Genomic DNA, 25,557 nt, shown 5'->3' with positions numbered 1-25,557 from the left:
AACCAGTAAAGGCTTTCGGAATCAATGTTAACTTTGTATCTCAAATGCAATTTTGAAAGTACTAGTAACAACAACAACAACAAAAATGTAACTATTTTAAATACTAACAGCTAATTTTAAATTTCCCTTGGGGCAATAATGAAGATGGGAATCAAGAAAATCCTAAAACTACTTACCATACTTCGTGGCTTCCAAGATGGCAATAGGGAGAGAGGATTGGCAAGATCCAATCCAATCCAACAGAAAGGCAAGGAAAAAGGCACAGAAAAAGAATAGGGTAACATTTGTGGTAGAGCAGTAAAGAACAATACACATGCATTGTTGCTGGTTTTCCAACCCTGTTCAATTATCTCTGAAGTAGAAATAGTTGGCAGTGCTCCAAGCACACTCTCTTTAAAGAGCCAGGAATACTTCTGCCTTAGGACCTTGACTGTTCTAACTGCCCCCAAATGACTCCCACCTGATTAATAGGACTAATCCCTCAACTCTTTCAAGCCTTTGCTCAATGTCACCTTCTCAGTGTGGCCTACTCTGAATATTCTATTTAAAATTTGACACCCTCCCAAGTTCTTTCCCCATTTCTGATTCCCCCCATGTGAATTATTTATGTTAGCCTGAACATACCCTCACTTTACATTCCCTGAGATAACCCTGCCTGTCGCTTCTCCTTTAAATTTTGTAGAAAAGGGGCGGAGCTCTAGCCGAGGTTCACAGAAAGGAGGGGCAAATCCATAGGCTCCATCCCCTTGCGTAGCAGGCGGAGGCCAGACGAACACGCGAGGTGTTCTCGCACTCTTCTCCGGAAGCGCGATTGCGGACGGAATTACCACGTGATTGTGACGTCAAGACTCCCGCGCCGGGCGGCCTGACGCCCTCGGCTGTCGTGGCGTGGCCGGTTTTCACCACGGTGTTGTGGCTTTTGCGGTCTTTTTCTCCAGACTACTTGGGCCTGGTCTCGGACTTAAGGATGTACCACAACAGTAGCCAGAAGCGGCACTGGACTTTCGCCAGTGAGGAGCAGCTGGCACGACTGCGGGCTGACGCCAACCGCAAATTCAAGTGCAAAGCGGTGGCGAACGGGAAGGTGAGGACTCCGGCTGCCGCCCCCTTGCCCTGGCCTCTAAATTCTTGAACAGCTGCGGGACATCCCCCACCTTCCCCACCCCACTGGCTCCAGGAGGCTCCCTGCACCCCTCCTCCTCTCCTGGCTCCGCAGGTGCGCGTTCATCTGTTTAATAAACAGGCAAGCACCTTGCCAGATGCTGTGAGTACAGAGACCGACGCCATTCCATAGTTTAGTGGTAGATAAGTAACCAGTAACATGGCGAAAAAGACTTTGAGGGATGTCTACGTATGGTGAAACTAGAGGCATTCACTCGTCAAACGGGAATGTCGGGGAATGCTTTTCCCAGTAGTTGATGCTAAGATGGGGAACGAACATTCGAGGAGGACAGAGCCACAGGTGCAAAGTGGGAGGTCAAGTTGTATGGCGGGTTGGTGGAATGTTCTAGGTCCCGTGTAGCGGGAGCTGAACACCTGTGCAGGAGAAGGTAGGAAACTTGCAAGTTGGAAGTAAGGAGTTTGAATTTTATGATCAGTGGTTGGGGAACCTTTGAAAGATTTTAAAAGGGGAAATTAACTTTATCAGATGCTATTCTAGGTAGACCTCTGGCATCCTGGCTTGTAGGGGGCAGGATGGAGGGAGGGAGGCCCGGGACCGTTTGCACAAATTAATTGACGGAAGATGGTTTGGGTTATGGCCTGACAGTCAGGTTCTTCCTGTTGTAGCGCCCAACTACCTTTTCTGACAGTGCCCAACACCCATTTAACACTGGCTTCCCTTCAAGTATTCCATGTCTCAGAACTGTTGGAACTGAGATAATATACTTTTTACCTTTAAGTCCTTCTATTGCGTATCACTTTGTGCTGCTCAAAGTAGTAGCATTGTGCTGTGTGCCAGGCAATATTCTAAGTATTTAGAAAGTGTTAGCTCTTTTAATACTCATAACTACCCCCTGAGGTATAGATTACTCTTATGCATGCTTTACAGCTAAGGAAACTGAAGAACAAAGAGGTTGAATAACTTCTCAAGGCTGTATTGCTAGTAAATGGCAGAATCGGGATTTGGACCCAAGGAATCAAGTTCCAGCATTCCTCCTCTAAAGCACAAGACCATGTTGTCTTTATAAAGTTAGCACTTGTGTTAGTTTCCCGGGGCTGCCATAAAAAAAATTACCACAAACTGGGTGGCTTCAAACAACAGAAATTTATTGTTTAACAGTTCTGGAGGCTAGAAGTCTGAGATAAAGACTGGTCAGTATTTGCTCTCTGAAGCTTCTAGTAACCTCAGGGCACCATTAACTCCAGTTTCTAACTCCATCCTTATGTTATGCTTCCCTATGTCTCTGTAGCTTCGCATGTTCTAATAAGTATACCAGTCACATTGGATTAGGAGCCAACTCTGCTCCAATGTGACCTTACCTTAACTAGTTACATCTGCAGAGACCATATTTCCAAATAAGGTTTTATTGTGAGGTACAGACTACTTTGTTTTATTGAGCTTCATTTTATTGTGCTTCATAGATATGTTTTTTCTTTTTGCAAACAGAAGGCAAGATCTTCCACCAGCAAAAAGATTACTATTTGCTTATTGCAGTTTAGGCAACCAAACCCATACTATCTCAGAGGTATGCCTATACTAGGGGGTTAGGACTTCAATATATTTTTTATTTGGGTAGTGTAATTAAACCAGTAACAGCACCTAATAATGGATATTTGTTGTAAAATTGTATTAATCATCTAGTGGATTCTGTAGAGAGTTTACAAAGATGAATAAAAGGTAATGTTTTCAGGCTCAGAATTATCCTTGAGTAACTTGTTGATTTTTACCTCAACCTGTGTGACTTAATTACTGACTGAGAAAGGAATCTTAAAAACTTCCAGCCATTAACAGTGTGTATCTTCTTTTTGATTTCTAAATAATGACATCAAACCTGGGAGCGTATGCACACATTCCATCTTGATTGCTTATACCTTATTAAAGCAAATGTCCAGCTGACATACTGAGAAATTGTGAAATTATGGTATAGTTTTAGATTATTAAATGTTTTCCTAAAGCTATTTTGTGTCATAATTAACAATTCTATAAAGAGAAAATTAGGTATGAATTTCCATTTGGCTGGAGATATAAACTAATCTGGATAGAAAAATATTTTTAAATTATTTAATTCACTGAACTTACGTTGTAACTTGTGATCTAAAGGTTCTTCCAAATGATCCAGTCTTTCTTGAGCCTCATGAAGAAATGACACTCTGCAAATACTATGAGAAGAGATTATTGGAATTTTGTTCAGTGTTTAAACCAGCAATGCCAAGGTCTGTTGTGGTAAGTTATGGTAGTGATGAAGTATAATCTCCTTCAGGTTCTGAAATCTGACCTTCTAAATTTGTAACTCAGTCCTCTATCCACTTAATTAAAAAATGCACCTTGGTTATATAAATATATAATTTATGTATTTAAGTTTTTGTCATATATTTTTCAATAATTGCCTTAAATTATGGATTCCTATACCATATCTTACAAAATGTTTCAAGTCTCGTTTCATAGTCAAAAGAATTTTGAGATCTGCTAGACATGTCATGACATCTTCATTATATAGAAAAAAAAATTACTTTTCCAAAGTCTTCAATTAATGAGCACTAGAACTGGGACCAGAACATAGACTAGTGCTTTTTTAAAAAACTCTATCACACACATGTTTGAAATAATACATTCATTAATCCTTTGTAATTATATACCCCAGCTGAAACTCATGCCATAAGGAATTTTTAAACCTGATTAGTAGAAGCTGGAGGTTTTCTTTGGGTAAAAAACTGTCTTGTAGTTGTTTCATATACATGGTTCTGAGGACCCCACTTGTCTCTGTGTGTGTTTACTATAGTGGGGCAATGGTGAGAGAAACAGGTAGTTAGAATTTCATGGCTATATGGATTTACTGTCTCTATAATTATTTCTATTGTATTTTTTTTATAGAAGATAGATTAACAAGCTGAAAGATAAAGAACAAAAGGAGTATAAAATATTTTTTCCTTATTTCACAGGTTTGTCATGAAGATCAAATATGAAAGTCTCTATTCATTGAAAGTATCTTAAATTTTAAAATTATAGAGAGTGAATAACTTAAGACACAATAGGGAATAAACCCCTAGGAAATAATCTCCATTTTTATAGTTGAAAAAATTGAAGATTATTGAAAATATCAAGTCCAAAAATATTCATAGTGTCTTAGTTTACCAGACCTTCATCTGAGAGAGCAATGATTCTGGAATAGTTTTAGATCACTCAGTTAGCTTCTATCTCCAGATTTAGTTCTGTTTTTTTTTTTTTTCCTCATGGAAGAGTACAAAAAGTAGTAGATTTAAGTGATTTTTTTTTTTTCAGATAAAGAAACTGAATCCTTGAGTAAACTTCTTTATGGAATTTGTCTTTATACAACATGCTTATTTATAATGGAAGAAGAATTTCGTTTTTAACATAAAATGACAAAATATTTCAAGGAAATATTCTTTTTTTCTAAAATAAATAAACGTTTATTTAATTGGTTCTAGCCAAATGTCATAGTAGCTAAAAGTACAGGCAGGTATTAGTTGAATCTAGCCTTGTCCCTTATTAGCTGTGTGACAAGTCAGTTAATCTCATTGATAATCAGTTTCTTTCTCTGTAAAGTAGAGATAGCAGTGCTTCATCAAGCTGTAAGGATTAAAATAAGATGATAGTTTTGTGCTTGGCACAGAACCTGGCACATGGGATGCAGTTAGTAAACAGTAGGTGATGCTGCTTCTGTTTGATTTGGCAGTAGTGATCACGGTTAATATCAGATCTGGAGTAGATTTAGAGAGAGGGTGTACTGCACCAACCGTGTTACGCTGTCGATATTCTTTACAAGATTGACTGGTTAAGCTGTGAACATTGTATTTTTTCTCCTTGAAATTTTTCTAATTTGGGCCACTTTTGTTACTCTGAATTCTTGAAACAACTTTTAAAAAATAAACCAGGAACCAGTAACCATAGGAAGGAGAACTCAGGATGGGTTGAGGAAGACAAGAAAAGGGTCTTTTGGCTCTGGCATCTCTATAGTAATTTATCACAATTTATTTGATTAAAGAAAAATTAACAAGTTTGGTATTTTATATGGATAACTTTTCAGAAAAACTTTTGATAAATAAGTTTTTTTTTTAACAAATTTAACGTGAATAGATTCTGATAGTATATGTATTTTTAACTTTAGGGTACAGCTTGTATGTATTTCAAGCGTTTTTATCTTAATAACTCAGTAATGGAATATCACCCCCGGATAATAATGTAAGTACAAGTCTTCTATTTATTGATTTTCATCTATGAAGACTTTTATCCTAGTGTGTGTGTGAGAATGACTTCCTAGTAAAGGATAATTTAGACTTGCATTCTATTCTGAACTTAAGATCCCTCATTATACTCCTTAAACATCTATAATAATACTTCCCTTCCTGTAATACTGATGGCATCTCAACTTTAACTTGCCCAAATTCAAATTCTGTTTTTCTCAAGCTAGCTTCCTTAACATCCCTTTTTGTTAGTGGCACCTTTCGTCTTCCAGTTAGTCCAAGTGAGAATCATTAGCAGTAACTCCTCCTCTCACTATATCCAATCAGTTTACAAGTCCTATAGCTCCATATTTATTACAGTTGAACAAAGGTCTTTTGTGATCCTGCTCTCTGCTGAGCACTATGCTTACCATTAAAGCTAAAATTGAAATTAGTATGAGACTCATCAAAGAGCTTGCTGTCAATCACATTGTCCTTGTTTACTTTTTCTCCTTTTAAGTCCAATTTCTACCAGTCTAAGTCAGTCCCTTGCTACTTCAATCTTGATTTTTGTGGTAATCTTATTACTACTTTCTAACTCTGAAATTTATGTAGTATCTTTGAGAGTTTCATAGGTTTCATCCTGAGGTAATAATCCCCTGTTCAAATGCGCTTGGAGACTTCTACCGACGGGCTTTCCACACCGTTCCTTTAATCTACTTTTCATCCCATACTCAAATGGTTCATATATGTGTACTATCGTATTTTTTTCTCTTCCATCTATATTTCATGACACAAAGTACTCATATTCTTCAATTATTCTTCCAGATATTTAAGTGGAACTATAGAAACTGCCATTAAGTTAGTAATGGTTGAATGCTGTGGCAATGTTGTATGGTTCAACCTAATTTTATAGTCTAATGGATTAAAAATTTAGGAAACTATTTGTCCCTCTTTTTAAGAAAAAAAAATGCCTTGCGGTGTCTAGCATAATCACGTGTGAATATTAGGCAATTTTAGAATGTACTTTTAGAAATAAAATGTTTAGATATTTTTCGGAGTATATACATTATCCCTTTGTGTGTGTGAGAAAATGACTTCCTAGTAAAGTGTAATTTAGACTTGCATTTTACTCTGAACTTAAGGTGCTTCATTATATTCCTTATGTTTTCCTCTAGGCTCACCTGTGCATTTTTGGCCTGCAAAGTAGATGAATTCAATGTATCTAGTCCACAGTTTGTTGGAAATCTACGGGAGAGTCCCCTTGGACAGGAGAAGGCACTGGAACAGATTTTGGAGTATGAACTGCTGCTTATACAGCAACTTAATTTCCACCTTATTGTCCACAATCCTTATAGACCGTTCGAGGGCTTTCTCATTGATTTAAAGGTAATCTTGTTGATATAAAGGAAACTAATAGAGTATACTCCTTTGCTAACGTTCTGTAACCAAAAGAATCCAAAATTATAACTCGTAATTATCTTAATTGTTACAGCTGGACCTCAAGGGCAGTATAGTTCTCAAACTTAGGTGTGCATCACCTGGTGGTCTTGTTATCTCATTGCTGGGCTACAGTTCCAGAGCTTCTGATTTAATAGATCAGCAAATACTGGTCCAGGGACCATAATAAGGACAATTATGAGTTTAGAGTAATGCTTTTAAAGACATAAGATAATTCTTTTTAACTGAAGTGTACTGTCATAGATCTGATTTAAAGAACCATAAAAAATTCTTCATTTTAAACTAAAAGATTGCTAAGTGACTTTTTAATGCATCGTGAACTGGAATCTATATGTAGGCATAAAAAATATAAATAAATAAACATTGATAAAAGCATCTTATTTTGTTTTGGCTCTAAAAGAGGATTTGGATGGTCTGAGTAAAGTCAAACAGAAGTTGGAAACTGGTTCACTAATCTCAATTGAGAGGTGAAATTTGGGGACCTTCTATATGCCAAACACTGATAAAGCCAGGAACAAGACAAGAACAGCTTCAGCTTTTATACACCTTACAGTCTAGTGGGAAGGACAAGCATATATACAGTGTGCTCAGTAATACAGAGGGGAAGTACAGGATACTTTAGGAGGAGATAGCAGATTGAGAAAAAGGGAAAACAGTTCTGAGAAAGTGTCATTTAAAATGAAATTCATAGCAAGAGTAGGAATTAAGTGGTGAAAGAGCATTCCAGTCAGGCCTCTCTGGTCAGAGGCCCAGATTCAAGAACCATGGTGCACTAAAGAACCTAAACAGCCTAGAGATTGCAGGGGAAGACTGCCATAGAATGCTGCCTGAGTGGAAGGCAGAGTCTAGACTGTGGAGGTGATGTTAAGGATTTTGAATAGAGCAATGGGAAGCCAGTGAAAGATTTAAATCTAGAGAGTGGCAAATCAGTTTTGCATTTTTAAAATAAATTAGGTTTACATCTTAAAAAAATCATGTTGGCAAGCTCATGCATCAGTCTCCATCAGGTATTTATTGCACATCTATATGTGTCATGATAATATAGAGAACAGGTTAGGATGGTTGAAGGGGTACCAGTTAATAAGCTGTTAGTTTGACTCCTGTAATAGCAGGGGGTACAGAGAGAGCTTGGGCTTCAGAGATAGTAGGCAGAATCAGTAGAGCTTGAGGTTTAATTGCTTGTGGAGAGTGAGAACAGAGGAGGAACTCCCAGGTTCTGGCCTGGGCACATGGTGGTATACTTTCTGATACAGGAAATACCGGCACAGGAGAGATTTGCTGATGGTGGAGGGTTTGGGGGTTGATCAATGTGGTTTGGAACATCATGAATTTCCATTGTCTGCAACGCATTGAATGGGTAGTCATTTGTGTCTGGAAGTCAGAGAGGATGGCTAGGCTGGAGGTACAGATTTGGGCATCATTGCCCCAGGAAAATTTAAAGTGGGTTGGCCATGAGGACCACTTAAAGGGTAGGTAGAGAGATATAACAAACTGGTAAGAAGATGGAAGAATATCCAGAGAGGTAGGACTTTCTAGAGAAATGAAGGGAAGTGGGTTACTTTTAGAAGATGAGTATGCGCAACTCCCAAGTCCTGCTCAGAATTCGGACAGAATTAAAGTAAATGGATAACATTTGCTGGATTTTGTGCCAGAAAGGTCATTTGTGATCTTGGTGAAATTAGTCTCTATGGAGTATGGAGGAAGAAAGCAGATTGGAGCCAGTTGGGGAATAAATAGGTGAGCAAACAAGTATACATAACTTGGATTATTAGATGGCTTGTCTTTGCAGTGGAAAAAGAAGATAGGATTTAGAAGATGGGGGAACTGCTGGAAATGAAGGAAAGGATGGTTTTTGTTTTGTGGAAGAAACTGATGTGGAAGGCTAGCAGTAAAAGAAAACTTAAAGGGAAAAGTGGAAAATAAGTAGCTCAGGTTTCTTTTTGGAGTAAGGTAGCGGGGCTGTCATGGGTTTCTCAGCAAGATAGAAGGGTTGGCCTTAGAATAATACCTCTTTTAAAAGAGGAGAGGGTGGATGAGGATAGTGTTTTGCCTGGGGATTTGGCAGTGGCAGGAAATGAGAGTATCTTTGTTAAAAGCAGAGATCATTTATGAGAGTTACGGAGTTTCTGAGAATTATTAATGACTTCAAGATGGAAAATGTTTAACATGGTCACTGAAAAATAGAACAAATTTTCTATGGAACATTATCATAGCTAGGCAGTATTGAAAGCCCTGCTGAGATCAACGAACCTATTTATTTCTTTAACAGCACCCAGAGATTTAGATATGGTTCCAATGTAGGTTTATTGAATTCACCTACTGTTGAATTTTGCCAGAAATGTGTTGGCAGCATATTGGGACAGGATATTCAGGAGAGAAAGGACCAGAGGACACTAGTGAGTGGAAGCAAGTAGAATGATAACAGACCAAAGATTACTGAAGAGGAAGTCAAAAAACAGCTGCGAAGTAATTGAGCAAATGTATCTGGAAGAGCAATGCGGTGGTCAGAGTGGAATGTCTGAATTTGTCGTATCAGAGGTCAGAGATTTTAGGATAATGACAAGACCTTGGCAGGACTACACAATTGTATGTGATATTTTGTTTCAGAGTATAGAAAAGATTTCTTACTGCTTTGGGACCTGAATGTTAATATGTAAATCCAAGGATTTAGGGCTCATCTTAAAAGATAAGAATTGTCAGGAAATATGGGAACTTCCATATTTCTTGGCATATTCAAAAATAATTCTGTTATCAGACCAAGGTTAATTTCCATTTACCTTCTCCAAAGTAAACTTTAAGTAGAAGGAATTTTAAATCAAAATGAGGGGGCAGTGTTTTAGTTCTAAATGTGGCCTCACATTGAATCACCTGGATTGCTTAGAAAGTTTTTACCTGGGAGTATGTAATTCTTAGGTCAACTTCAGACCCAGTGGAATCTCTAAGAGCCTCAATTGGAAAAGGACAAAAGGGGATTAACATAAATCAGAATAGCCAAGAACTATGCTGGAAACTTTAGCTATGTTACCTTAAAGCATATTCCTTATTTAAAGATTGTATTTTCAATACATGCTAATGGTGAATACGAAATATTTTTACATGAAAAGATTGTTGCCGGAGTATAGAAAAGGAGTTACTTTTATAAAAGTATCCTTCACTGAAGCACTTCCTGGTTAACATAAATATTTTGAACTGTCGTTGCTCCATTAAACCCTTGCAAGTAATAACATTTGCAAACTTTCTTTCTAGACCCGCTATCCTATGTTGGAGAATCCAGAGATTTTGAGGAAAACAGCTGATGATTTTCTTAATAGAATTGCGTTGACGGATGCATACCTTTTATATACACCTTCTCAAATTGCCCTGACTGCCATTTTATCGAGTGCATCCAGAGCAGGAATTACTATGGAAAGGTATTAATTTGTGTTTTAACTTAATTCAGACTCAGTTACTCAATTTCTTCCTGAAGTCTGAGTTTTTAAGGTTCATTTTGCAAATATAGTCCTTTATATCTCCTATGGCTGGAGGCGTTAGTGAGTGCAACTGAGGGAAGAAACAAATCACCTTTTAAGGAAATGTTTAAAAATTGAGTAAGATATCCTTGAGCTAAGATGATCCATTTACAACTAAGGTGGAAGTAAATCAGGTGATCCCGAAAGACTGATACAGCTAATAGTATATGACAAATTTAGAAGTTTTATGAACTGGTAAGGAACATGAGTATACAGAATTTGTCTGCCTTGTTTTGTCGTCATCCTCTTGCTGTAGAGAATGTGTGTCATATAGAAGTCAGTAAAGATTTGTTGAATGAATGAATAATGCTTTAGGGAATGGCCAAATGAATTGCAGTTGAGCTATAAATAGAGCTAATACATAAAAAAATGTACACTGAGAAGCAGGCTCTTTGATAAACACTTTACATGAATTAAGTTGATTCTTAAAGCATTAGCTTGTATACAGATTAACTAAATATTATACCCATATTATATTTATTTATAACTTAAGCACAGGCTAGCAGCAAATTAGACTTTAAAAATTTTTACATTTATTTTTTTTTTTAGCTTTTGAAGTTCTTCATTTCATTCCTAGAAATTGCTAGGGAAGAAAGATAAAACTTTCTAAACTTAAACTGTTCTGTGTTTGTAATCCTCCATCCATAATTTCAAAGTCCATTGGTATGGTGGCAGCAAACAAGCAGATGCATTTTAGTCTTTAATCAACTTAATGGGAATATTTTTCCTTCGGAAAATTAATGTTACAGATGATAGGATACTGTCCCAAACATCACTGGAGTGTGTATTTGGCATTTATGGTAATACACTAGGACATGAACAATTCTGTATTTCAAAACAAATCCAAGACAAGGGATTGTGGGCTTTTGTATCTTGTTTAATTTATTGTATGCCTCTTGTCTACAAATGCAGCTCACCAGCTGTATATAAATTTATATATTTAATCCGAAAATGGTTTATAGTCCATTTAATTTCTAAGCAAGCCTTTATTGAGTGCCTTTTATGTACCATGCACTGTACTACACTTTAGGAATATAATAATGAACAAGCTATGAATCCTAGCCCTAGTTTAGAACGATAGTCATGCAGAAAATTGATATCAGTTGAGTTTAAGTTTGGAGCCTCTAGTCTCTAAGGGAAGAAAGCCTCTTTTCCACAATTCAAATAACCAGATGATTGATAATCTGTTTAAGCATCATATCTTATGCAGTGTATATGCAGATTCTTCTATAGGTGAGATTTTTCTTAGAGGATTTTTTGTAAATTGAGAAGAATGAAGCATCCAGAGGTACAAGTTAGTTTATTTCTTCTTTAAAATTTACTTAGTTATAATTTCTGCTAAATTATAATTTATTTATGATAAGCGAAATTGAAATTGTACCTTGAGCTCATTTCAAATTAAATAAGCTTTTGTAGCATTCCCAGGAACTATAATCATTTGAGTACTTTTTCCTTTGATGAAATACTTTCGAATCATTAACTTCACATTTACTTTGGAATTTTTTTGAGTACAAACACATTGCTTTTATTAAAATTTTTTAAATTACAGACATACAGTATTAGTTTCAACATAGTGGTTGGACATTTATATAACTTACAAAGTGATCCCCCCGGTAATTCTAATACTCACCTGACATCATACATAGTTATTACAATAATATTGACTACCTTCTTTATGGTGTACTTTACATATCTGTGACTATTTTATAACTACCAGTTTGTACTTCTTAATCCCTTCAACTTTTTTTACCCAGCCCTCCCAAGCCCCTCCCATCTGGCACCATCAATTTATTCTCTGAATCTATGAGTTAGTTTATTGTTTTTTAGATTCTACATAAATATGAAATTATATGGAATTTGTGTTTCTCTGACTTATTTCAGTTAGCATAATACCCCCTAGATTCATGCATGTTTTCACAAATGCTAAGATTTCATTCTTTTTTATGGCCAAGTAATATTCCATTGCATACATGTACCATAATTTCTTTATCCAATTGTCTATTGATGGACCCTTACGTTGCTTCCATATATTGGCTATTGTAAATAATGCTGCAGTGAACAAAGGGCTACATGTATTTTTTGAATGAATGGTTTGGGTTTCTTCAGATTAATACCCAGAAGTGGGATTGCCAGGTCATATTGTAGTTCTATTTTTAATTTTTTGAGGAACTTCCGTTACTGGTTTCCATTGTGGCTGTACTACCGCTTTAGTCTCACCAATGGTGCATGAGGATTCCCTTTTCTTCACATCCTCACCAACTCTTGTTCGTTGATTTATTGATAGCTATTATGACAAGTGTGAGGTGATAGCTCATTGTGGTTTTAATTTGCATTTCCCTGATGATTAGTGATGTTGAACAGCTTTTCATATATCTGTTGGCCATCAGTATGTCAGGTTCTTTGCCCATTTTTTAATCAGATCTTTTTCGGTGTTAAGTTGTGTGAGTTCCTTATATGTTTTGGATATTAACCCCTTGCTGGATATATCATTGGCAAATATCTTCTCCCATTAAGTAGGTTGTCTTCGTTTTGTTGATAGTTTCCTTTGCTGTGCAAAAACTTTTTAGTTCGATGTAGTCCCATTTGTTTATTTTGTTTCCATTGCCTGATAAGACTTATTAAGAGTGATAGTTTACTCCCTATGTTTTTTTTTCTAGGAGTTTTATGATTTCGGGTCTTACCTTTTAACTCTTTAATTCATTTTGAGTTTATTCTTATATACGGTATAAGAAAGTGGTTGTTTCATTTTTTTGTGCATGTATCTGTCTAATTTTCCCAGCACCATTTATTGAAGAGACTATCTACCCCATTGTATATTCTTGCCTCCTTTGACATAGATCAATTGACCATATAGGTGTGGGCTTATTTTTGAATTGTCTATTCTGTTCCATTGATCTGTGTGTCTTGTTATGCCAGTACCATGCTTTTTTGATTACTATAGCTGTGTAATATAGTTTAACATCAAGTAACATGAACCTCTAACTTTGTAGTTCTTTGTCAAAATTGCTTTGGCTATTTGAGATCTTTTCTGGCTCCATATAAATTTAGGATTATTTCTCTAGTTCTGTGACAAGTGCCATTGATATTTTCATAGAGATTGCATTGAATCTGTAGATTGCTTTGGGTAGTATGGACATTTTAACGATATTAATTCTTCCTATGAGTAAGGTCTATGCTTCCATTTATTTGCCTCTTCACTGTCTTATAATTTTCCAAGTACAGGTGTTTTGCCTGCTTAAATTTATTCTTAGATTTTTTTTTCAACGCAGTTGTAAATGGGGTTGTTTTCTTCTCTTTGATAGTTCATTATTGGTGTTTAAAAATGCAACTGATTTCTGAATGTTAATTTTGTATCCTACTTACTGAATTCATATATCAGTTCTAACAGTTTTGGGGTGGGCTGTTTATGGTTCTCTATGTGTAGTGCCATGTCATCTGCAAATGACAGTTTTACTTCTTTCCAATTTGGATGCGTTTTATTTTTTGTGCGATCGCTGTGGCTAAGATTTCCAATACTTTGTTAAATAAAAGTGGTGAAAGTGGACATCCCTGTCTTATTTCTGATCTTAAGGAAAACGCTTTTAGCTTTTCACTGTTGCGTATGATATCAGCTGTGGGTTTGTCAAATATGGACTTTATTATATGGAGGTGTGTTTGCTCTGTTCCCACTTTGCTGAGAGTTTGTATCATAAATCAGTGCTGGATTTTGTCACTTTTTCTGTACCTCTTGATTATATGTTTTTATCAATTTGTTAATGTAGTGTATTACATTAATTGCAAATATTGAACCAACCTTGCATCCCAGGAATAAATCCCACTCGATCATGGTGTATGATCGTTTTAATATATATCTGAATCGGTTTGCTAATATTTTGTTGAGGATTTTTGCATCTGTGTTCATCAGGGATATTGACCTATAATTTTCTTTTTTTGTATTATCTTTGGGAATCAGGATTTTTGCATCTGTGCCTTGTAAAATGAGCTTGGGAGTCTTCCCTCCTCCTGAAATTTTTGGAATAGTTTGAGAATAGGTATTCTTCGAATGTTTGATAAGATTCACCTGTGAAACCATCAGGTCCAGGACTTTAATTTGTTGGGAGTTTTTTGATTACTAATCAATTTCGTTAGTACTTATCGATCAGTTTAGATTTGTTTCTTCTTGACTCAGTCTTGGGATATTGTATGTTTATAGGAGCTTATCCATTTCTTCCTGATTGTCCAATTTGTTGGCATACAATTGTTCATAGTATTTTCTTACAATCCCTTGTATTTCTGTGGAGTTATTTGTCACTTCTCTTTCATTTCCGTTTGTTTATTTGGGTCCTCTCTTTTTCTGGATGAATTTGGTTAAAGGTTTATCAATTTTTTATCTTTTCAAAGAACCAGGTCTTGGTTTCATTGATCTTTTGTATTTTTTTTATTTTTATTTTTTAGATCATTTATTTCTGCTCTCATCTTTATTATCCTTCCTTCTACTCACTTTTGGCTTTGTTTGCTGTTCTTTTTCTAGTTCCTTCAGGTGTAAGGTTAGATTGTTTAGTTGAGAATTTTCTTGTTTCTTGAGGTAGGCCTGTGTTGCTATGAATTTTCCTCTTAGGACTGCTTTCGCTGTGTCCCATATATTCTGAGTCATTGTGTCTTCATTTTCTTTTATCTCAAGGTATCTTGAGTTCTTCCTTGATCTCATTATTAACCCATTCATTGTTTAGTAACGTATTATTTAGCCTCCATGTGTTTGAGTATTTTGGGGTTGTTTTTTTTTTTTCATTGTAACTGATTACTAGTTTTATAACATGATTGGAGAAGATGGCTGATATGATTTCAGTATTCTTAAATTTTTTGAGACTTGCTTTATGGCTTAACATGTGGTCTATTCTGGAAAATGTTAGAACTGCACTTGAATGAATATTCTGCTTTTGGGTAAAATGTTCTAAAAATATCAATTTAAATGTATCTGGTCTGATGTTTCATATGAGGCCACTGTTTCCATGTTTATTTTACTGCCTGGATGACCTATCCTTTGATGTCAACGCATTGCTAAAGTCCCTTGCTATTACTTTATTACTGTCTCTCTTTCCTGTTATGTTTGTCAATATTTGTTTTATATATTTATGTGCTCCTATGTTGGGTGCATAAATCTTTACAAGAGTTATATACTCTTGTCACTTTAATCCCTTTCTCATTATGAAATGTCCTTCTTTGTTTCGTCATAGCCCTTATTTTAAAGTCGATTTTATCTAAGAATTGCTACGCCAGCCTTTTTGTTTGTTTCCATTTGCATGAAATATCTTTTTCCATCCCTTTCAGTTTGTGTGTGTCTTTTGAAGTGGGTCTCTTATAGACAACATATCTATGAGTCTTGTTTTCTTATCCACTCAGCTACCCTATGTCTTCTGATTGCAGCATTTAGTCCATTTACATTTATAATTATTGATAGGTATGTAGTTATTGCCATTTTATTGTTTCTGATTGTTTTGTAGTTCTTTCCTGTTCCTTTTTTATTCTTTTGCTCTGTTCTCTTGTATGTTGATGACTTTCTGTAGTGTCGTGTTTGGATTCTTTTCTCTTTATTTCTTGTATATTTTTTGTAGGTTTTTGGTTTGTGGTTACTATGTGCTTCATATATACCAAGCTATCTTTATAGCAGTCTATTTTAAGTTGATGGATGGTTAAGTTTGAACACATTCTAAGTCATTACCATTTTTACTCACCCCCTCCATGTTTATTTTTGTCATTTTTTTTTTACTTCATTTGTGTGCTTGTGAGCTTCTCTTAATTTATTATCATAATTACACGATTTTGTTTTGCCTTTTAACCTTTGCACTGGTTTTTTGGTTGGCTGATCCACTGTGTTTGTCAGTGAGAATTTCTTTGCTATATTTTCTTATTCATATTTTTATTTTTTCTTCTAAAGAAGTCCCTTTAACATTTCTTGTAATACTGATTTGGTGATGATGAACTTCTTTAGCTTTTTCTTGTCTGGAAAACTATTTATACCTTCTGTAATTCTAAGTGATACCTATGCTGGGTAGAATAATCTTGGATGTGGGTCCCTGCTTTTCGTCACTTTTAATATTTCAGGCCAGTCCATTCTGCCCTGCAGAGTTTCTGTTGAGAATTCAGCTGACAGTCTTATGGGAGCTCCCTTAAGTGCTTTTCTCTTGCTGCTTTTAAGATTCTCTTTGTCTTTAACCTTTGGCATTTTAATTATGATGTGTCTTGGTGTGGGCTTCTTTGGGTTTATCTTATTTGGTTCTCTGTGCTTCCTGGACTTGTATGTCTTTCCTTTGCCAGGTTAGGAAAGTTTTCCATCATTATGTCTTCAAATAGGTTTTCAATCTTTTGCTCTCTCCTCCTCCTCCTACTGTCCCTATAGTGTGAATGATACACACTTGATGTTGTCCCAGAGGCCCCTTAAACTATCCTCATTCTTTATTTTTTGCTGTTTCGATTGGGTGTTTTCTGCTACTTATCTTCCAGATCACTGATTTGATCCTTTGCTTCATCTAATTTGTTGTTGATTCCATCTAAAGTATTCTTTATTTGTTATTCGTTATTTCCGATTGGTTCTTTTTTTTATGGGTTATATCTCTTTGTCTAAGTTCTCACTGAGTTCATTTATTCTTCTTCTAAGTTATTAAGCATCCTTATAACCAGTGTTTCGACTTTAGTATCTGATAGATTGCTTGTCTCCATTTCATGTATTTCTTTTCCTGGAGTTCTGTTGTGTTCTTTCATTTGGGATGTTTCTTTGTCTCTCTTTGGCTACCTCCCTGTGTGTGTTTCTGTGTGTTAGGTAAATTTGCTACATCTCCCAGTCTTAGCTGGGTGGCTTTATGTAGTAGGTGTCCTGTGGGCCCAGTGGTACAGTCTCCTCGGTTACATGAGCCAGATTCTCTAGGGATGTCCCTTGTGTGGGTTATATATGCCCTCTCATAGTTGAGCCTTGATTGCTGTTGACACATCAGTGGGTGGAATTGACCCTCAAGACTGACTGGCTCTATGGATTGGTCATGACTACAGTGGACAGGCTGTTATGCATAGGCTGACCCCACAGGGTGAGATTCACTTCAACAGGGCTCTGGTGCCTGCCAGGTCCACCCTTTGGGTCTGTCATTTGTGGAACTGGTTGGGTGGTGCTTCGGTGTGGTCTGAAGCTGGACACTGGTGTGTTGGATCTGGGGCCCTTGGCGAGAGGGGCTCCAGTGCAGGCCAAGGTTAGCTACTGCCTGTGCCCAGCCTGGGGCCACTGGGAGGGTAGGAACTACAAAGTGACATGTGGTTGGTAGCTATCTGGGAGAGGCAATGCGGTGAATCAAGCCTGGCTGCCACTATTGCAGGCTCAGGGCCCCTTAGCATGAAATAATAGCATGCTGAGCCCAGTCACTGGTTATTTGGGTTTGTGGACCTTTGACAGATTTTAGAAAAGTCTACAGTGTGGGCCGAGGCAGGTTGTTTGTATGGAAGGGCCACTGAAAGAAGTTCTGACTGGGTGCCCAAGTTGGGTTGGGTGGGGTCTCAAGGAATCACCAGGGCAGGGCAAATGGTGTTAAGCAGATTAATGGAACATTTATATTTGGCAGACTGGGTAGAGGAAGATGTCAACAAAGGAATCATTGCACTTGCTAGCACGTCCCATCCTGGAGAGAGCTGCTCTGCTCCCTGACTTTCCAGCCCTTGCTCTGAAGCTATTCAGTTTCTCCCCTTATATCCCTCATGCTTTTCAAGCTGTTGCTCCTGTGCTAGAGCACTGAGCGAGTTTGTGCATGGTCTTTTTAAGACCTGCAACCCCTAGGTATCTAAAAGTCTGTTGTCTTTCTTGGACACAAACCCCACTGCTTTTCACAGCCAGATGTTATAGGGACTTCTTTTACCAGCACTGGTGTTCCAGGCTTGGGAGCCCAGTGTTGGGCTAGGATTCCCTTGCTGCTCAGGGGGTCCTCCACAGCCAAGATATCCCTCTTGATTCTTAATTGCCACACCATGGGTGTAGGACCAGCCCATTCACCATCACTTCCCCTCCTACCCATCTCAGTGTGGCTTCATCTTTATATCTTTGGTAATAAGAATTCTATTCAGTTAGACTTCAGGTGGTTCTCAATGATGATTGTGATGTAATTTAGTTATAATTTTGACGTGGTTGTGGGATGAGGGGTGAGCACGGTGTCTACCTACTCCACTACCTTGACCGGAAGAATAGGTTATTGCTTTTACATTTATTGCTAATTTCAAAAAGGGAAAGCCCTTGTGCTGGTGATGGTTTAGATTATAATTCATAGGATGCTGCGTTGTTAGTTCTGGGTTTTCTTTTTCATTGTATTTAGATCTTTATTTCTCATTTCCTAGTTTGACTTCTTAGATGTTCTTGCTTGCCTATGGATTTTTTTTAAGTCAAAATATTAAAATTCTAATTCAAGATCGAGATTAAGAATTGCTGCCTTAAAGTTTCAGAGGTGAAGAATGTGGTCAGTTAACTCTTAGAACAAAATACATTACCCTTATGCTTAAGTTGCGAGTTTTAGAAAAAGGGGAAAAACTTACTTTGAATTACTGATAACCAGAAATGTATTAAGTGAATTATTCCCACAGCAGATAATGAAGATATAATATCAAGCTTAGTTATCAAAGTAATGTAATATAAATAACCTGGGTAGTTTAAAAGACATATAGCAACAAAATTTCTTAAAGAACTGTCTCTATTTTTGTAACTATTTCATCCAAGAGAGAATTTTTTTTTGCATTCATATTTGAAAGATTACTTCTGCCTTGAGAATCTATTTGGGCTGTTATCAATTATAGATCAAGTACAAGTACATAAAACCTGAACTTGATCTATAATTGATAACAGCCCAAACATTTAAATATAGGAATTTTACTCTCATACTACGGTCATTGGCTCTGAGGAAATCAGATAACTAGACTTTATATTCACTTATGGAAAAGTATTAACACCTTTGATTTGGACTTGGTGCAGATAAGATGTAATAGATTTGTAAAGTATCGAGGTGATATTCTTACTGGTTTGAATAACTGTTAGTCTCAAGAACAACTGTCGTTAACATGGACTTGGTATTAAGGGGAGAGAGAATCCTTACTAGTATCAGGTTCTACCTCTGTTACTTCCTAGCTTTGTGACTTTGGGGAAGTTACAAGGTCATGACTTATCTGTCTCTGACTCAGATTCCTCATCTGTAAAACGAAGTTAGACTTATAAGGTTTATATATTAAACACTTAATGTTAAAAGTAATGACCATTGCTACTGTTATTTTCATACCTCTGAAAGCTTATGTTATAGAAATTATTTTGAACATTAACATTTTTTAACCTAAGTTGTAAATCCGTAAGACCATAAGAGTTATAGATTATAGTTTTGTAGAGTTCAAAGTATTGTTATTTAATACTTTTTAAATAAATTAACTTTAAAATTGACCTTGATGAAATGAACATGGAGAAAAATATGCTGTCAGGTTTTCTCGAGATGCTGTATGTGTACAACAAATTAAATTATTTTTCCTTTCTTACCAGTTATTTATCAGAAAGTCTGATGCTGAAAGAGAACAGAACTTGCTTGTCACAGTTACTAGATATAATGAAAAGTAAGTAAAAGAATACAAAATATTACACTGCTACTTTGTAAATAAATATCTTGATACTTGAGATAACAGGTTATTGTTTATATTTACTTTCATCAAATTATGGTATAGAAGCATGAAGCATGTATTGGTGAGAAACAGAAGTTATGTGACAGGACAGTTTTCACGCATATAGAACTTAGGAAAGTAAAAATATCCGATTCAGAAAAGGTTGAGATTCAAAACGGTCCTTTTAAAGTGTACACAAATATGAGATAAGCACTGAAAAAGATCTAAAGGGAACTAAATTTAAGTATAATATTTAAATTTGGAACTTGTGTTATAGGTAAATCAACTTTAACTAGTTAACATGTGTTATTTGTTAGTTATTTTGTTAGCTGATATTACAAAAACTATGGTTCTTAACTGGGTACAACTTTTGCAATATCTGGAGACATTTTGGCTGCCATAACGTGGGGACTAGTGGCTGCTACTGGCATCTAGTGAGTGGAGGTAAGAATGCCATTAAACATAAAATTCACATTAAACCCTCTAGGTAGGCTGTAAAATGGCCCCTCAAAGATGTCCCTGTCCTGATCCCTGGACCTGTAAATTTTACCATATATGGAAAAAGGAGGGAGTTGCATATGTAATAAAGGTAAGAATCTTGAGATGGGAAAATTATCTTGAATTACCCAGGTAGAGCCTAAACCCAGTCTCAAGAGTCCTTATTAGAGAAAGGCAGAGAGAGAAGTTTGACACACAGAAGGCAGTGTGAAGACAGCAGAGAGAGAGTTGAAGATCCTGGCCATGAAAACTAGAGTAATATGGCCACAAGCCAAGGGATGCAGCTACCAGAAACTGGAATAGGGAAGGGGAATGGATTTTTCCCCTAGAGCCTCCAGAGAGAGAACATAGTGGCTCTGCCAACATTTTGATTGTGACCCAGTGAAACTGATTTCAGTCTCCTTGGCTTCAGAACTATGAATACATTTTTATTGTCTTTAAGCCTTACTAAGTTTGCAGTAATTTTTAATAGCCTCAGGAAATAATAGAGCCTAACAAAGAATTATCCAGCCCAAACTATAATGCTGATATTGAAAAACCCCATCTTAAGGGTTGAGTAGAACCTCCAATTACCCGATTGGCTAGGTATTCAGCCCTTTCTATTCTTCATTCTTGTCCATGCCACACTGAGCGCTCTTGGATCTCTGGCTACTCTCTAGGATTAAGTCAATTGTCTCCAAAACATTTTGTGCCATTGTTCTTAATTAAATTTGTAGTTTACTGAATAAACCAATAAAATATGGTACCAAAGATCTTGATTTTGAGTGATAGTAAGTGGATGTAATTTTTATATTTTAAATGTTAAGGTGCTTTAGGACATAGAAGTATCATTTCTTGATACCTACTTGAAATGATCTTGAGCACTTCCCTCTGAGAACGATAGATTTGTGATTTATCTTAAAACTGTAGGTCTTCAGTTATACCACTAGAGGGTTCACATCCAAAGCTAATTGTAACCTGGCATTGATAATTAGGATCGTGGAATTTAGTAGGTAGTAGGGGCCTTAACAATAACCCACTGTGCTCATTTTATAGCTACCAGTTTTATTATTGATTTCATATCGGTACCTTATTTTTTACTCCATTTACTTTAATACAAAATAAGAATAGCTCTTGATAAAATACTCAGAGCTTTAATGACATTATATCTTATTCATGATATTTCAGAACAAAGGTATTGTCCAAAGGGTGTCGAATCACAAGTACAAATTCAATTGAAAACACTGCTTTACTTGCATTATGAAGTAAGTCAGTGGCATAGTCACCCATTTGGAGCATGTGGCTCGCTAATAATAAGCCCTGCTTCTCTCATTTCCCTGATAAATCTTGAGATTTATGTTCTTTAGTTTATTGTAGTTGAATAACATAAAAAGTCCAGGTAGAGGATGTTTCTGCAATTTTAAAGTCCTTGCTTTTAGCCTAAGGAGGACATTGTTTTCTTGGTGATGGTTTGACGTATTGGTTCTATTAAAGCAAAGGATCACCGTTTGACACGTTTTTACTAAGCAATCCTCCCTTTATTATAGGTTGTGTAGTAATGGTTTCCTTTGTAAACAAGAGGTACACTCTTGATCTACCATCTATAGGATAGAATGTTATGAATGTGGTTGTTGGCAGGGAACAAAGCATATTCGCTAAACCATGTAGAGATTTTTAAAAAGCCTTGAAACAGCAAAATGACAATGGGATTTGAAAAAAATACTAGATTGTAGAGCATGCTTATCTTTATGCTAGACATCAGGGGTCCCCAACCTCTGAGTTGTGGACCGGTACCAGCCCATGTCCTCTTGGGAACTGGGCCGCACAGCAGGTGAGCCGTGGGCAAATGAGCAAAGCTTCATCTGTATTCGCACTGCTCCCTGGCACTAACACCACCACCTCAGCTCCACCTCAGATCAGCAGGCATTGGATTTTCATAGGAACACCAGTCCTTGGTGCCAAAAAGGTTGGGGACTACTACTATACATGATATGGGCTAAGCAGCCGACAGCTATAATTACTTGAGCTAAAAGTATAGTGTTCATTGGATTTTAATGCAGAATACATATCCTGATAAGGATAATCACATAATTTCAAGAGTGTTATGCTGTTCCCATAACGAGATAGAAAAATATTATTCAACTCCCTTATGAGAACAAAGCTTTTTATTGTCTAGTATAAATCTTTTTTTTCTTTATCTCCACATAGGCATGAGAAACTTGGTAAAAAAATATGAACCACCCAGATCTGAAGAAGTTGCTGTTCTGAAACAGAAGTTAGAGAGATGTCACTCTGCTGAGCTTGCACTTAACGTAATTACGTAAGTAGTTGTGACAGTGTTTTTCAAGAATAGATATAATCGTTATCCTGTCCATGAGACAGTCTTTCTAGGGAATCCCTGAACCTCTTCTTGTCCTTTTAATCTTTGGATTCTTTGCAGGTCTGAGATCTCGTCTGAGGAACAAGTACACTGTTCTGGACTTATTTCTGTTAGCTAGAATAGGGAAACTTGGTGTATTTTCTTTCAGTAGTAAACTTTATATTGAAGATAGAATAGGAAAATGTACTGTTGGGTGTTCCTTATGATCCATAATGTCTCTTACTGATTTGTAGGCTGAATGTGCAAATCACCATATTCTGGCTCTTTATGCTTTGCAGAGTGAAGGATCTGCTTCAGCTTTTAGGAGTGTTAACAGTTGGGGATCTGGGCAGGTAATAGGAATGGTAAAACTATTTTCTGTGGAATGCATTCTGATTCAAAAGTTCTACCTTATTTGTTAAAATGTAGTGGGAGTTAGATCTGGCATGTTAAGATGCATTTGAGATGTTTTTGATCTCTATAATTGTTGAATATATGCTACTATAGGAGAAGCCAGAACAGCATTCCAAGGATTTAAGGTACACATGATTCGAAGTCTTTAACTATATGGTATAATACAATATCCAGAGATTTATTAAGTATACAAAATATGGGACTATTTATAACTGCAAACAGTGGTTTAATATGAAACTTAAAATTGGTAGATTGCATCCTGGGTTTCATTGGTAGCTAAGAGGGATGAAGGTGTGGTTACAGAGAAATAAACAATGTTGACTTTAATGAATGAAATAGTAGTCTCTCCCATATCTGCAGTTTCACTTTCCATGGTTTCTGTCAATTGCTGTCCAAGAATATTAGATGGAAAATTCCAGAAATAATTTATAAATTTTAAATTGTTTGCTATTCTGAGTAGCGTGGTGAAATCTTGCCATGTCCCACCCAAGATGTGAATCATCCCTTTGTCTAGCATATCCACACTGTACATACAGTAGTTATTTTAAAACTACATAAATTATAGTTATAATTGTTACATTGTTATTAATCTCTTACTGTGCCTAATTTATAAATTAAACTTTATCATAGGTATGTATCTATATAAAAAGATAGTATATATAAGGTTCGGTACTATTTGAAGTTTCAGGCATCCATTGCCGGTCTTAGAACGTATTCCCCGCAGGTAAGGAGGCACTAGTGTATTGCAGCACTGATAATGTTTTTTTTCACACTGATGGGCTTAGACCAGGGGTTGGCAAACTATGGCTCATAGAGGTCAAATCCAGGCCACTACCTGTTTTTAGAAATAGTTTTATTGGAACATAGCCACACCCATTAGTTTGCATATTGTCTCTGGCTGTTTTCACACTACAGAACAAGAGTTGGGTAATTGTCATGGAATCTGTTAATGGCCTACAAGTCCTAATACATTTACTATCTGTCTCTTTAATGAAAAAATTTTCAGTCTCCAGATCATGGAACTACTATCAATCCTAAACTAGTTAGTTAGGTAACTGAATGGATCCATATAATCTAAACTTTCTATCCGCTTTGTACCATGCAAAGCAAATTCTGTACACCTGAGTACTTGAGGGGTGCTTCTCAAACTGTAAAGAATTATTATTTTTCTTTAAATTCATTATAGATCTATACTTTTGTAAACTATAATGACATTAATTACTAGAAAAATGAATAAAGACAATATAAGCTTCAGTTTTATTAAAGTCAAAATTAATCTCAAATTTCTATAAGTTTCTAAACACACTTATTTTCTGTATTTATCTTATTACACAATGCAAATGGTTCATGGACCACACTTATAAGTACTACATTAGGATAAACTATTTGTTTTCCTTGGTCTTCAAAATGCTTTTATCTTTTTCATTATATAAGTAATGACTATATCATTAAAGTCATTCAATACAGGTAAACCAAAGTTCTATTTGACCAAAACCCAAATCTCAATTGTAACTGCACTGTTGTAACTTATAGTGTTTACCTTTTTGCCAACTCTTTCTCTGCATCTGTGTACGAAACAAGTTTTTTCTTATTAATATTTTCATATATATTATACAACATTTAATAGTATCAGTCTTTAACTCTTGCCTGTCTAGGTGAAAAAGCAGCATCACATTAGTATTTAAATTTGCATTTCCCATTACTATGAGGTATTAATGTTTCTGTGTTTAAGTCATTTGTGTTCTTTATTCCTAGCTTATAACCCTTGATCAATTTTGCGATATTTTGTTTTGTAGTTCATTTTATATATACTCATCTTTTTATATATTCTATAGCCATTCTCTTTTTTCTTTTACTTTGTGATATATAAATTTGTCCTTGTTCTGTGCTTTTACCTCCAAATAATTTTTCTTACCCTAAATAAATCTATAATTTTGCCTTTTGTCAGCTGTTAAAACCATTTAGAATTGTTTGTGAATGGTGTGAGGTAAAATTTTAATTTTTTCCAAATAACCTGCCGTACCAGCCATTTAATATTTCATAATTTCTTATTTTAAATATATTAAATTTCTATATAGTTTTACCTGTCAGCTGTAATCATTTTAATGTTTAAATCCTTGCTAATACCATACATTTAATTACCATAGCTTTTATATAGTGTTTTGATGAGACTTACACAAAATCTCCATACTTCTGTTGTTTTTTTGCTGTTTTTGCATAATCTTTCCCAAGTCAGAGTTAGACAAATTCCATGAAAATTTCTACTAAGATTTTTTCATTAGAATTATGTTGAATTTAATGATCAATATGAAAGGTATTGTCTTCCTATCCATAATTCTTTTTCTCTTTCCC

General features: G+C 36.0%; 1 protein-coding gene across 3 annotated transcripts in view; it reads left to right on the top strand.

Annotated features, from left to right (window-relative positions):
- The first annotated feature begins 782 nt into the window (after window positions 1-782).
- Window positions 783-25,557, top strand: part of CCNH (cyclin H) — a 26,090-nt gene continuing 1,315 nt past the window's right edge. The window contains exons 1-7 of one of the 3 annotated variants that reach the window (XM_025047841.1): window positions 783-1,084; window positions 3,263-3,385; window positions 5,289-5,362; window positions 6,522-6,732; window positions 10,051-10,214; window positions 19,840-19,910; window positions 22,641-22,752. In XM_025047841.1, the coding sequence (XP_024903609.1) occupies window positions 968-1,084; window positions 3,263-3,385; window positions 5,289-5,362; window positions 6,522-6,732; window positions 10,051-10,214; window positions 19,840-19,910; window positions 22,641-22,752 (872 nt within the window). In that variant the 5' untranslated portion in view covers window positions 783-967. Of the gene's footprint in view, window positions 1,217-3,262; window positions 3,386-5,288; window positions 5,363-6,521; window positions 6,733-10,050; window positions 10,215-19,839; window positions 19,911-22,640; window positions 22,753-25,557 lie in introns of all 3 variants that reach the window. The other 2 variants (XM_006913203.3, XM_025047842.1) reach the window with 2 other exon arrangements.

Source organism: Pteropus alecto, unplaced genomic scaffold (assembly GCF_000325575.1).
Source record: "Pteropus alecto unplaced genomic scaffold, ASM32557v1 scaffold20, whole genome shotgun sequence".
Classification (NCBI taxonomy): Eukaryota; Metazoa; Chordata; class Mammalia; order Chiroptera; family Pteropodidae; genus Pteropus; species Pteropus alecto.
The sequence above is the reverse complement of the archived record's forward strand: the minus strand, read 5'-3'. Positions and strand labels throughout refer to the sequence as shown.